This window comes from Onychostoma macrolepis, chromosome 12 (assembly GCF_012432095.1).
Source record: "Onychostoma macrolepis isolate SWU-2019 chromosome 12, ASM1243209v1, whole genome shotgun sequence".
Classification (NCBI taxonomy): domain Eukaryota; kingdom Metazoa; phylum Chordata; class Actinopteri; order Cypriniformes; family Cyprinidae; genus Onychostoma; species Onychostoma macrolepis.
In genome coordinates, this window is record NC_081166.1 from 17237494 (window position 1) to 17251678 (window position 14185).

Genomic DNA, 14185 nt, shown 5'->3' on the forward strand with positions numbered 1-14185 from the left:
AAGTTAATATGATTCTTTAGGGTCTTAATGAAAAGTCTATAACATACTTTGGTTAAAATTTCTCAATGGTAGTGTAAAAAACACACTTTTTATCCTGTCAAAATCAGCTCTGTTTTGCAGCAAGCTGTTTTTTTAGTCCGTGTCGCTTTAAATGCTAATGAGCTCTGCTGACTCCGCCCCTCTTTTCTGTGGTGTGATGAACAGACTGTAAACTTCAGCTGCTAAACTGGCTAACTAGCACATTATTAGGAAAGCCGATTTGCAAAGATTCATAAACACTTATACTCACTTCTTCTGTAGATGAAGCTGGATCACAAATGATTCTTGCGAACATAGACTCATTTAGTCAGATCGGGATCGGCGCATTCACTTCAAAATGAAAGTAACATTAATCCTCTGCGTCTTCAGCGGCTCAGATGTTGGGAGTAATTGACGACGTTTTTAAATCCAACAACTAAACACTTAAATCGGTTTATCGGAGACATCTTATCTTCCCCTGCACCAGAGTCGACACAATGGCGGTCAGACTGTTTACAGCTCTCTCAGCTCACTCAGGGCGGGTCTAAGGTAAGACGGTCTTGTCGATCAATATCGCACAGAACTACGTCATTCTGACAGGGCCCTCAGAACAGCCTGATTTGGGAAAGAGGATTTTAAAATAGCGATTTAAAAAAAAAAAAAAACACTGGGTGGATTTTTGATATTATAGGATGGATGTGTACACACACTTCCAATACACATTTATGTTCAAACAACTTGTAAAGTGAATTTTGCATCCGATGACCCATTTAATGAAAACCTAGTCCAGAGCATTCAGAACCTGGGCAGAAGGTTCACCTTTCAACAGGACAATGACCCGAAGCACACAGCATTGAGTGGCTTATAGACAACTCTGTGAATGTCCTTGAGTGGCCCAGCCAGAGCCCGAGCTTGAACCTAATCAAATATTTCTGGAGAAACTTGAAAATGTGCATCTGCCCCCATCCAACCTAACAGAGCTTGAGAGGTGAAGAGGTCGAGGAGAAGAATGGCAGATAATTGCTAAATGATGATGATCAATGCTTGTCACATCATACCCAAAAAGATTTGAGGCTGTAATTGATGCTAAAGGTGCTTCAACAAAGTATTGAGCAAAGGCTGTGAATACTTATGTTTATGTGATTTTATTTATTTTTTATTTTTAATAAATTTGCAAAGATTTCAAACAAACTACTTTCACATTGTCATTATGGGGTGTTGTTTGTAGAATTTTGAGGAAAATACAGTTTTTCTCAGTTGCTTTGGTGCATTTCTCAGATCAGAAATGAAATTTTCAAAAATACTTGTTCAGCCTCCACATCATCTTGTCACTTGTGTACATCGTAAAAGCAGTTTCTCATTCTTTTGAACAAATTGCGATTGCTTTGGTACATTCATGCAATTGATTATGTACATTTGTCACCGGTTTCCTACATTTTCAGTTGCTAATATCACGTTGCTCAAAATGTATTATACAGTTCTCTGTGCTATAGTCTTACCCCTCAAACATATTTTCTACACATTTCTATTAGACTTTTTGTAAATTTGCAATGAATTGTGGAGGTGAATCTTGACGTTCACTAATGAGGTGAATATAGATCAACCAATTATAAACCAGTTCTGTGAAATAACTCAAAGGTGCATCTCATGAATCTTCAATTGGAAAGCATATATAGACCGAGGACAACACAAGAGTTACAGATTCTGACAGTGGATGAACATCCAGGAAACGATCAGGGTCAACAGCCGAGAGGAAGAAGAGGAGTAACGATGCTTGGTGGAAGGGTACAGAGGCAAAACAGAGGAAGAGGCAGAAGAGGTGCATATCAGATGAAATAAGGGCCACTGTTGTGGACCATGTTGTCAATCATGGCCTTACAATGCAGCTAAATTTTGGGAGATCAACCATATCCTCAATTATTCAAACATTTTGAAACAGTAATGTGTAAATTAGTACTTTTGAAATGCATATGGCATACATAAGAAGCGCAGCCTTCTGCATTTTACAGTTTTTCTCTGTCGCTTAACATTAATCCTCTGCGTCTTCAGCGGCTCAGAAGTTGGGAGTAAATGACGACATTTTTAAATCCAACAACTAAACACTTAAATCGGTTAATCGGAGACATCTTATCTTCCCCTGCACCAGAGTCGACACAATGGTGGTCAGACTGTTTACAGTTCTCTCAGCCTTCTGCATTTTACAGTTTTTCTCTGTCGCTTTGGTGCATTTCTCGAATCATCCTTACTATTTGCAAAACAGTAAGTGCATTTCTCAAAACAACTCGTACAAATAGCAAAACACCATGGATTACCTGCAAAAGCCAGTCTCTTGCTCAAAATACTTAGTTCATCTCTTAAAAATAAATATCTGTGTCAATGAACATGTCAGTGCCATCAGAATGACAAGTCCTCGTGTCATTGTGTACGGACAAGACAGTCAAATTGCTTAGTCATGTTGTCAATATAACAGTGTTCTCTGGAGGGATGTTCTGATGTAAACTATTGCAACAGTTTGGATGACAGTTACTGTATTGAAATGCAGTATGCTGCACTTTTCATGTATGCCATATATCCATTTCAAACGTACAAATTTACACTACTGTATGTGGGATATTGATTGAAAGACTGGATTGGATACAGTTTACTAGTGATCTGACAAAAAAAAAAAAAAACATTACAACATCATTGTGATATAGAAAAGAGAAAGAAATATGGGCACAAAGGTGATTTTTTTTTTTTTTGAAAGTCCATTGTCAGAATTTGTAACTCTAGTGTTGTCCTCTGTCTATATATGCTTTCCAATTGAAGGTTAATGAGATGTATCTTTGAGCTATTTCAGAGAACTGGTTTATCATTGGTTGATCTGCATTCTCTTCATTAGTGAAAGTCAAGATTCACTTTCACAATTCATGGCAAATTTACAAAAAGTCTAATAGAAATGTGTAGAACATATGCTTGACCGTTTATGACAACTAGATCAACCATTTTGCATTTAATGACTTATACGATGAACTAATGACTTGAGGTTTTGAGGGGTAAGACTATAGCACAGAGAACTATATAATACATTTTGAGCAACATGACAATAGCAACTGATAATGTAGGAAATCGCAGACAAATGTACATAATAAATTGCATAAATGTACCAAAGCAATCGCAACTTGTTCAAAAGAATGAGAAACTGCTTTTATGATGTGCACAAGTGACTAGATGATGTGGAGGTTGAACAAGTAGTTTTGAGAATTTCATTTCTGATTCGAGAAATGCACCAAAGCAACTGAGAAAAACTGTAATACGGAAACTGTCATCCAAACTGTTGCCATAGTTTACATCAGGTAATGTTAAAAGAGTGCGCTGTCATATTGACAACATGACTAAGCATTTTGACTATATTGTTTGTGAACAATGACGCAAGGACTTTTCATTCTGATTGCACTGATATGTTCATTGACATAAATACTTTCTTTTGAGAGAAACTAAACTAAAGTGAACTAAACTGAACTAAAGATTTTGAGTAAGTTACAGGCTTTTGTAGGAAATCCATTGTGTGGTGCTGTTTGTACGAATTGTTTTGAGAAATGCATATACTTCTTTGCCAATATTAAGGATGATTCGAGAAATGCACCAAAGCGACAGAGAAAAACTAATAAATTTAATTCATTTTGGAATAAGGCTGTAACGATAAAATGTGGAAAAAGTCAAGCACTGTGAATACTTTCCGGATGCAATGTACAGTACATGGACAGACAGACAGACAGACAGACAGACAGACAGACAGACAGACAGACAGACAGATAGACAGATAGATAGATAGATAGATAGATAGATAGATAGATAGATAGATAGATAGATAGATAGATAGATAGATAGATAGAAAGAAACATCTAGCAGAAGAAACTGTGAGACCTCGAAACACCAGATTTAATAAAACAGTCATTAAAATGAAAAGGAATAAAGCAGCTGGCTTAAAATCTGCGTGGTGATTCATGTCAAAATGCTCTAGTCTCCGTTCTCTCATTATTTAGACTGGTGAGCTTTAATGAAGTGCTTGAAGGTGTTATGAGATGAATGTTCTTAATCTAAATGTTAATCAGGTGGCTCATGACAAACTGGCTTGGCATCCATGGACTTCATAGCACTCATGGATGACAAGTAGCATTAGAACCGTCTACTACAGTGCTGGGTCAGTTGCGACATTCTTCGTAATTAAAGAACTATCATCTGTATGCAGTTATTCAGAATGACCCCCTCAGAGTGAGACGCTCCAATATCTTTGACAACCTCATGCTCCATCCAGTCCTTTCATAACGCTGATCCAGCACAGAATAACCTGAGACACAAGCCGCACCTCGGGTCGGGGCAAGCCCACACATGCTCCGTTTACTGATTACACACGCTAGTCGTGAGGGAGAACAATGCACCATTCCTCAGCACAATGGGTCAAACTGCGTTAGGGAGGTCCAGCTCGTAATACTTTCTGTTTTTCCAGTTATGAAAACGGACACTTATTCATCATTAGATTTGACACTTTTGAGTGGGTGGGGGGTGGTAACCACTGACATGTGGCAGAACCAGTATTACAGTATATTTAGCATTCGTTTGAGTTCCTAAAACTATGAGGATGGTCTAATGCAGGGTTTAATGTACCCCAACATCCCCAGCAATTCCCTTCAATTGTTCATCAACACAAAACCACTTTTTATTTTGATATTAATCAAAATTCTTTTGATATTTTGATATCATTCAGAATTATCAGTAATATGACAAATATATATTTAGCGGGTCAAACAATTGTTAAAAAACAAGCACAGATATTCCAACACAAATGTATGAAATATTATAATTTAATAAATAGGTGTGTTATATAATAAATAAGTACAATTTTGATCACAAAACAACTGTGCATATATATGTGTGTGTGTGTGTGTGTATAAATATATGAATCATATATTATACATTATTATTAACAGTACAGTTAACAAAAATAATAATAATTGTGTTTAATTATTGTGTATATTATTAACTATGGTGTATATTTTAATATTATTATTTAAATTAAACAATAATTAATAATGAGTTCAGTTATCAGACCCTTACAAGCATTCTGTATCTGTTTTAGTCCAAAAATAAAAGGTTTTTTTAGTTATAAAATAAGGATGTAGCCCTGGTCGGTAAACATTGGTCTGATATTTGCTTACATATTCGCTTGTCAAATATTTAATGTGTGTTTTCTAAAGGTAATTGTCAGAATATGTGTATGATAATTGGATGTATATAAACAACCATCAGTTTGGTTGTATGAGTACTGATGACCAGCTGTGCATCTGCTACGTTGAGGTCACTCATTTTTCTTTGAGAGGGCATTGTGTGGGCTTAGAGGAGCTCGTTAAACTCGTCCCTAACTAGCAGAAATGTAATTTACAAACAGAGGGCTGTGGAGCCAAGAATGAAGGGTTGAGGAGCAGTGCTGCTGGGGGAGACAGAGCCATCACAGCCTGAGGCCTGGATCTGACAGCTGAGTAGGCAAATGAAAGAACCAAAGGAGATGGAAAGCAAGACGGTTAACTCTTGAAACACTAAACTGACAGGCTGTCACACAGAATGAACTGTAAAGGCTAAATAGAAACAGTTGTGAATAAAGGGTTGCAACTTGTCTAGGATTTTTTCTTTTTTCTCATTAAGGTCCCTATTGTCCAAATTGCACTTTCCTTTTTGTTCCACTTCCATTTGATGTTTATTCACTTTCCACTGCAAGGTACACTATCATTTAAAATGTTTATTTATTTATTTTTTTAAAGAAACTACTTTTATTATGCAAGGACACATTAAATTGATCAAAAGCTACACTAAAGACATTTCAAATGCTGAAAATCCCCATTACATGAATAAGGTACATTTTAAAATATATATTAAAACAGAAAATTATACATTTAAATTGTAATAATATTTCACAATATTACTGTTTTGCTATATTTTTAATCTAATAAATGCAGCCATGGTGAGAATAACAGACTTCTCTATAAAACATTAAAACAAGTCACAAAGATTCATGAAGTTCTGATATGTTCAGATAATTGCAACACTAACATGTTTCATGTTTGTGTGTGTGTGTGTGTGTGTGGGGGGGGGGGGGGGTATTTCTGACTACTGTCTTTTTTTTTGTGCCTGGTTTTCTTCTTCCTGAACTATTAGTTAACAATTCCTCTGTAAACAGCACAGGTGTAATGAAGGTCAAAGGGTCACTGAGCTGTTTGCATTGTCCTCCTTTCATAACTTTGTAAACCATAATATTTATATCTTTTATATCTTAACTGTGAATTATTTTCTAATTCAACATTTTTTGAGGAGGCAGTGCTTCCCTTGTCAGCTCAGACTAACACCCGTGAAGGACAGCCATAAACCTAAATGACATTTAGTGCTTGCTATAAAAAATAAAATTAATTGAGGTTTCAGTCACTTTCATTGGTTTTAATTACTGTCACTAGATAATAAAAAGTTTCACAGTGAGGTCAATGGACTGTATTTAGCGTGTTTGGACAGATACCCCTTTCAATTCATCTACCTGATGCCTCTCACCCGCTCTAAAATGACGGGGGCACGGCACAGGTGGCAGATAGGCCACATTTTGCGACCAGGGGCTCCTCTCTCTCCACTGAGCCATGACTGCAGCGTCTGAAGCAGGTGCGTGGTATCCATCCAGCTCCCCTCCCCCCGGCTCGTTCACCTGTAAGCCCCTGACCTGCAGCAGTGGCTCTGGGGGTCTGCTGCGGCCTACGTGCTCATCTGCGGGACAATGAGGATAGACAGCCTGCCACTGACCACCTGCTGCGCAGCTGCCAGGTTCCTGTTTCAGAATCGGCTTTCAGCACCCACCCCCATCCTTCTACCCCTCTGCCTGCAGTATGACTCCTCCGCCTGATCAGATGGAGGTACAGCACACACTGCTGTTTATCATCCCCATCACAGCACTGCTGGAATATGACTTACAGCTAGATACGTTGTTTATAGCCTGATAAATGTGTTTTTTTTTTTTTATATCGATTTTGGTAGATATTGAATATTTAATTGTGCATCCCCATTTCCTCTCTTTTTACATGTCGATTACCTTTGCCATCATTTAAGGCTCAAAGTTAATCTTTAAAACACTAATAAATTATTAACACCATTGTTGAATGTAATCTTTAGAAAAAGTCAACATGAATATTCATTTTTCGTATTGTACAATTTAATGTTGTGATGCTTAAATTAACTTGATGATTAAATTCAAACGTAAGTGTTTTATTTGTAATTATTAAGACAAAAATGCATATAATATCAATGTCTCGTCATACTGTGAGAATAATTACTGGCTTTATCAAATAAAAGCTGACTTGGAAAGCAAAATAGACTTTTAAAACATTTTTAAAAAATGAATGCAAAGTCTCATCAAGTTTATGCATTTTTTAAAAAATAATTTGTACATTTCCTTTAGAAATAATCATAACAGCAACATTTTCGTACTGTTTATTTGTGATGCTCAAATTTAGGGCATAAAAAATGATTGATTGTAGTTTTGAGTGTTGGGTAACACTTTACTTAAAGCCTTTATGTATGATGCATTATAAAAGTAGTTTTAATGCATTAATTTTGCCTTGTAATGCATCTTAATGCAAGTTAATACATTATAACACTTATCAATTCATTGTTACACTATGCATTTTAAATTAGGTTAAAATTATTTATGACAAGATACAATGTATTACATACATTGTGAATAATTATAATGCATTATACATAAAGGCTTTAAGTAAAGTTTTACCAAGTTTTTTCATTTGTAATTTAATAAGGCAAAATTGAATATAAAATTGCGTTAACTGCCATATCATGATTATTAGTTTATCAAGCAGAATTTTAATATTGTTGCAACTCAATAGATTTAGAGCTTGGCTTGAAAGGACCAATTTTTAGTTTTTAAATGTCTATTTTGGGTATTTTATTGGAAAAAAATGTTGACAGGAAAAAAAAAAAAACACAGTTTAACATGACTGAAGCATGTGATAACCACTATAACACAGATGCAAAAAGAGGTGAAGCCAAGAATTGGTCTTGAGTTCGGTGTTTGTATTTCAGTAAAAACACATCCTGCCTCGGTCTACAGCACTACAAGGATGTCTCGATTCACTGATCAGAAGTGCGGTTAATCTGTCAACAGCTGGAAGACAAAAATGTCCCCTTTCTGACCGAAGAGGTCAACTGTTAAATCTGGTAAATGTTTATATTCAGCCAGGCCAAACAGGACTGAGACATCTTTATGCAGTCTAATACAGTGGTTCTCAACCAGGGGACCCTGGACTTACTAGAAGGCCTCAGGATGAATTAAATTATTATTAAAATTAGATTTAGCAGAATTAGCAATTTATGAGGTGCCCTTGAAAATTGTGTTGGACAAATGGGGGGCCTTAAAGTCAAAAAGGTTGAGAATTATTGGTCAAAACATAGTGGGTTCCAAAAGAGACCACTTTGTGATCCAAAATCTAGTTTATTAGCTTTTTTATGAGTTATGAACAATTTAAAATGAAGAAGCAGTTGTGATACTGTCTATATGAACTCCATGCAAAAGTTCTGATGTTTGTGCTTGTTGAAGCACAAGATGCTTTAAAGATCAATTCAAGTCATGCTGGAGAACATGATCATCAGGTTTAACTTGTGGAGCTGTAATTGTGGACTTGTAATGAATCTAAAAGATACTGAATAAGAGAAAGAGACTTTTGAACCCCACTGTATTATTCCATTATGACAACAAATATATGCTTAAATATGACAGAAAGACCCCTATATTCATATTTTGTTCCTGGAGTCAATTGAATAAGTAATATTGAAAAAAACAGATGAGGATGTACTAAAACAGAAATCAAGGAGATTAGAGAGAGAGAGACTGATGGAGAGAGACGTCACGGCACTGTATCTCGAATATTCTCGAACGGCCCGCTAATCAGCAAATAGCTGTTATGCACAATTGAAGTAGCTGGATTAGAGGATCCCCCTGCATGCTGATTTGATTCTGATCAATGATTTGTAATATGGCCCTCTTACCCTAAAATTACCATCTCTATAGGCCAGTGGACGGAGAGGCTGGGGGCTGGGGGAGAGATGGCTAATTTCCTCTCAAGTGCCTGTGTGGGGTTTGATGTATAGAGCAGCTAAAAAGATCTGATTGCAGTGCTTCCCTCAGCTGCTCCTTTGTCCTTATCAGAATCAGGGAAGGAGTAGACGGGTCAGTGAAGAAGTTAAAAACACATATGATGGCATGGAATGCTGGGAACTGTTCCTTGTGACAGATCTGAGACTTTAAGCCACAGTGGCTCTGTTTGTGAACAGCAGCAGAAGAGCACTTGAGCGGCCACTGCAGTCCAGAGCCCAACGCACACATTAATTAGTTAGATTTTAATTACCATCTCGGCTAAACTAACACTGGGTTTGCTTGTTGTGTTTGCTACATTAGGGAAACGGGGGATGGGAGACTTGAAATTAGCATAGCTCACAATAGAGAAGCCTTTTTCTCGTTTTTTTTTTTCTGTTCTTTTTTTACAGGAGGTGGAGGAGAGACGTTGGACCGTGAAGATGGAGCTCCATTAATGCAGTGATGCGCTCTCCAGACTCCCGCAGATCCTTCAGGATGATGGCAGGCAGCGTGGCGCACGCAAACCGTGAACCTCCCCCACACACTTACGGCACAAAGAGCTGCTCTGAGATCCGGGCCAATCATCCTCTGTCACAGATGAGTATGCAAACACATGCAGCTGTCTGAAGAACAGACGTGTGAGTGCACGTGGCAGAGCTCTGGGTCCGTAAAACCACGCTTCCTGCCGAATAGAAATTCATTTATTAGTATATCTCTAATAGGCTATACTATTTTGATACTCGGCTGAGGACAGGTTGGATGTGTCATGTAGTTTCCATTCATATAAACACTATTTAATTCTTTATGACTCTTCTACAAAGCATAGCGAGTTGAATTGCTGTCTACTGTGTAAACAGACAACTTCCTTCTAAAGGAGCGTCCTTTTGATCCAGCAACACTTACAATTGACTTTTTTCCACAAAGTGAACAGAGGAATGACTCACAGTTGATTTCAATAGACCTTGTCATTAGCATTTTGCTAAGCTAACACTACAACACTGTAATTTTAGATTTTTGATGCCAATAACCCTCAAATATGATTATTCAGTAACACAAGCACAGGAACCAATTCTCAATATTAACTAGTTGCTTATTAGCATGCGTGTTACTTACTAGCATATTGGCTGTTTATTAGTACATATAAAGCACGTATTCTCCATGACCATATTCTATATCCTTAATTCCCAATACCTAAACTTAATATCTCCCTTACTAACTATTAACAGATAGTAATTAAGAGTTTACTGAAGCAAAAGTTGTAGTTAATAGTTAGTTAATACTTATAAAGGCATACTTATTTTCATAAAAACCTATTTACTAGTCTATAAGTTTATTTTATAAATAATACCATTCAAAAGTTTGAGGTTGGTAAGATTTTCTTATTGGTTTGAAAAACAAAACATGCTCAGTGCTGCATTTATTTGATTAACATTAAAATGTCATTGCTTTTGATGTAATTTTAGAAGCTGAATTTTCAGCAGCCATTACTCAGTCTTCAGCATCACATGATTTTTCAGAAATCATTCATATTTGTGCTATTTAATATTTTTATTTATATGTATTTATTAGTGTTAATCTCTCCTATGTTTTAACTATTAGATTTAATAAATGTATCTATGTTTGTTTTACTCTTTGTACTTGATTTTCAGCATTTTAGTATCAAATGAATTTTAGCATATAAAAATGAGCTTGTTGCAAGTCATTATGGGATTGCTTTTTCCACAAAGGACACAGTGATCCTCCCCTATAAGACAGCATAATTATGCTGCTTCCTATTTGAAACTAATTGAGCTGGGTGCAGTGCCTTCCTTAAAGCACTATTTGAGATGCAAATGAGCATCATGTTTTAGTCTTATAACTTAAATTATGTTTTTTGCATTCTCCCTATGCAAATAAACTCACAATATCCTATTATTTTAAGGAACAAAAAGACGAGAAAAAAAAATGAAGGCAGACTTAGAGATTTTGTCACATTGTATTTTGTGTTACATGTGATCAGGTAGCTAAAACACTACCGAACATTACTACTGTAGTAGCACTACACACAGGTCGGCCTCAAAAGTGCTCTGATCTTGTAAGATATGGCAGTAGCTGGTACTGAGTGAAAAGGCACGACTGGCATAATTATTATTGTTCCCTCCTGGGGTGGGCTCTTCTCTGAGTCAGAAAAATTTAAAACAATAAACCCTTCTTTAGAAAGTACATTATATAAAAAAGATTGTATGTTGTAAATCAAAGAGTCTGTAATCAAATCATTCCAGGCCTACAGTTCTAGCCATTTTTCTGCAAGGCCTCAGTGGAGGTGAGCATTGAGGTCGTATTTCTCACAGAACTTGTCTGTCAGCGGGATGCAGGTGAGAAGCTCACACCACTCGCACTTGACGGGGTAAACGTAGAAGAGCACGACGAAGCTGGAGAAGATCCCCAGGAATAGAGTAAGTGCCACTAGGATCTGCAAACGTTTGCGGCACATGTCCATTCGGCCGAAGCTGATGTAGGGCAGGAAGGCGAAGGAAAGGAAGAAGCCTGAGACAAAGCCACAGATGTGGGCGAAATTATCTATCCAGGGCAGCAGGCCGAAGGCAAAGAGGAACAGCACGATGCATGAGAGCTTGATGAAGGCCCTCCATGGCCGTGCCAAGATCTGCCAGCTTTGGAACAGTTCCACGAACAGACAGGCCAGGATGCCAAATTGAGAACCAGCCGGACCCACCTGGCATTAGAAGAATAGAGGAGCAGTTACTATCATGTGTTATCCACATAGACCAGTGGTCTGAAACTCAAATAACCTGGGGGATGCTAACTAGGTGGTAAGGCATCTGAGTATGTCTACTTCGCTACTATATAGTATGTGAAAAACAGTATATTAAATGAGCATTATGTCTGTAAATGCCGAAAAATGCCAGGGTGACCTTCTACTTCGGCCAAATGTGCATCCGATTGAGAATTTACTATGCCATGGGTTTCATTGACTCAACAGACATAATAGATCACATGCCAATTCCAACATGGCATATTATATACATACTACATACTTATAGAACATACATTATTAACAGTCAAGAAGCAAGTAAGCCATCAAATACAGTACATACTCATTACGCAATTTAAAACACAGCAATTGTATGAGCACATGCATTCGATTTTCAACAAACGCGAGTTGTTATCATCAAGGTTAACAATGCATGTTGGCATTTGTGTTTTAGGCCTGTAATAAGCAATTTGAAAAATACATATACATGTGTATTTATAAAAAATGTTTGATAACACCAATTCTCACTAGTTGCTTATTAGCATGCCTATTATTAACGTATTGGCTGTTTATTAGTACTTATAAAGCACATATTCAGCATGACCATATTCTATATCCCTAATCCTACCCAATATCTAAACTTAACAACTATCTTAATAACTACTAATAAGCAGCAAATTAGGAGTTTATTGGGGCAAAAGTCATAGTTAATAGTTTGTTAATAGCGAGAATTGGACCTTAAAATAAAATGTGACGCAATGCTTTTGAAAGAAGTAGTGCTCACCAAAGCTGCATTTATTTGATTAAAAATAAAGAAAAAAGCTGTAATATTGTGAAATATTGTTACTATTTAAAATAACTTTTCTAAAAATAAATTTTATTCCTGGGATGGTAAAACTGAATTTTCAGCAGCCATTACGCCAGTCTTCAGTGTCACATGATCCTCCATAAACCATTCTAATATGCTGATTTGGTGACCATGAAACATTTCTTATTAATATCAATGTAAAAAAAGCTTCTTAATGTTTTGTGGAAATTGTAATGCTTTTTTTTTTTCAGCTTAATGAATAGAAAGTTAGAAAGGACTACATTTATTTGAAATAGAAATCTTTTATAACTATAAACATATAATTGTATTATAATATAACAAATGTCCTTAATGTAACTTTTGATCAATTTAATGCTTCCTTCCTGAATAAAAATATTAATTTCTTCTTATTTAAGCAGACTTTTTAAAAAAAAATTATATGCTGTATTAAAATCTTTAGGAAAATTACTTAACAATTTAAGTAATTTAAGTCAATTTAAGTCAATGCAAAAAGTAAGAAATGATATGCAGGTTGGATTTAACTGCTAACACTCTGGATGAAATGATTTCATAACTGAATGTGAGGAGTTTAAGACCCCTGATCCAGACTCAAGGATCTGTAGTCATCCTGTACCTCTGCTCTGTACGGTAAGAAGATGGCACTGGCCAGGTTTCCTGTAATTCCACTGAGGATATAGATAATGGAGATTCTCAGCCAGCCCGCTAGCTTCTCCAAATCCCTCAAAATAGTCATCTGGAAGCACACAGACACCAGGCAATGCAGAATCCTGCAGAGACAGGGAGAGACTTACGCTATCAATCAAACACGGCTTTACATTTGTCAAGAAAGTGCAGTCAGGATAAGTAATCTGACACTGCATTCAATTTATTGCGAAATTCACAATAGGCCCCCTGCAACGGATCACGCTTCCTACTCACCCAGCATGCAGGAAGAGAGAGAGCCAGAGCCGATAGAACTGGTCTGGGATCTCTGGGTTCAAGAACGGCAGGAGGCCACACACATCATCCATGCAATGAACCTGAGAGCAGATAATCAGTTTTATCCATAATTACACAAATTACAATTTATAGCTAAAGGTCTGTACACTCTAATTACAGACACTGGTACAGCTGAAGGTCTTTACACCCCCTGCTGGCAATTCATAAAATTGCACTACTGCTCCACATAAATGAACAGAATGTATAGATTTTATATGTCAACAGGTAAAATGCTCACTGACCTGGGAACACAGTGTGGCCTCCTCATGGAAGTATCCCTTCATGAAGTTACAGTACTCTCTTGATGTAATCTCACACCTGTGCAAATCACGATTCACATTTAAAGGGGTAGTTCACCAATAATTGAAAATTCTGTTAGTGTTCACTCACCCTCACGTCATTCCAAACCCATAAGATGTAATCTTGGAAACACCATTGATAGTCCAGG

The 14185-nt window shown here is 36.8% G+C and overlaps 1 protein-coding gene across 1 annotated transcript in view; it reads right to left on the reverse strand.

The window, feature by feature from the left end:
* Positions 1–11139: 11139 nt before the first annotated feature.
* The window catches only part of rhbdf1b (rhomboid 5 homolog 1b (Drosophila)), a 35249-nt gene continuing 32203 nt past the window's right edge, over positions 11140–14185 (reverse strand). Inside the window, exons 15-18 of the mRNA XM_058794484.1 lie at positions 13980–14055; positions 13678–13778; positions 13373–13526; positions 11140–11891 (exon numbers count right to left, since the gene is read on the reverse strand). Coding sequence (XP_058650467.1) covers positions 11472–11891; positions 13373–13526; positions 13678–13778; positions 13980–14055 — 751 coding nt within the window. The 3' untranslated portion in view covers positions 11140–11471. The remainder of the gene's footprint in view (positions 11892–13372; positions 13527–13677; positions 13779–13979; positions 14056–14185) is intronic.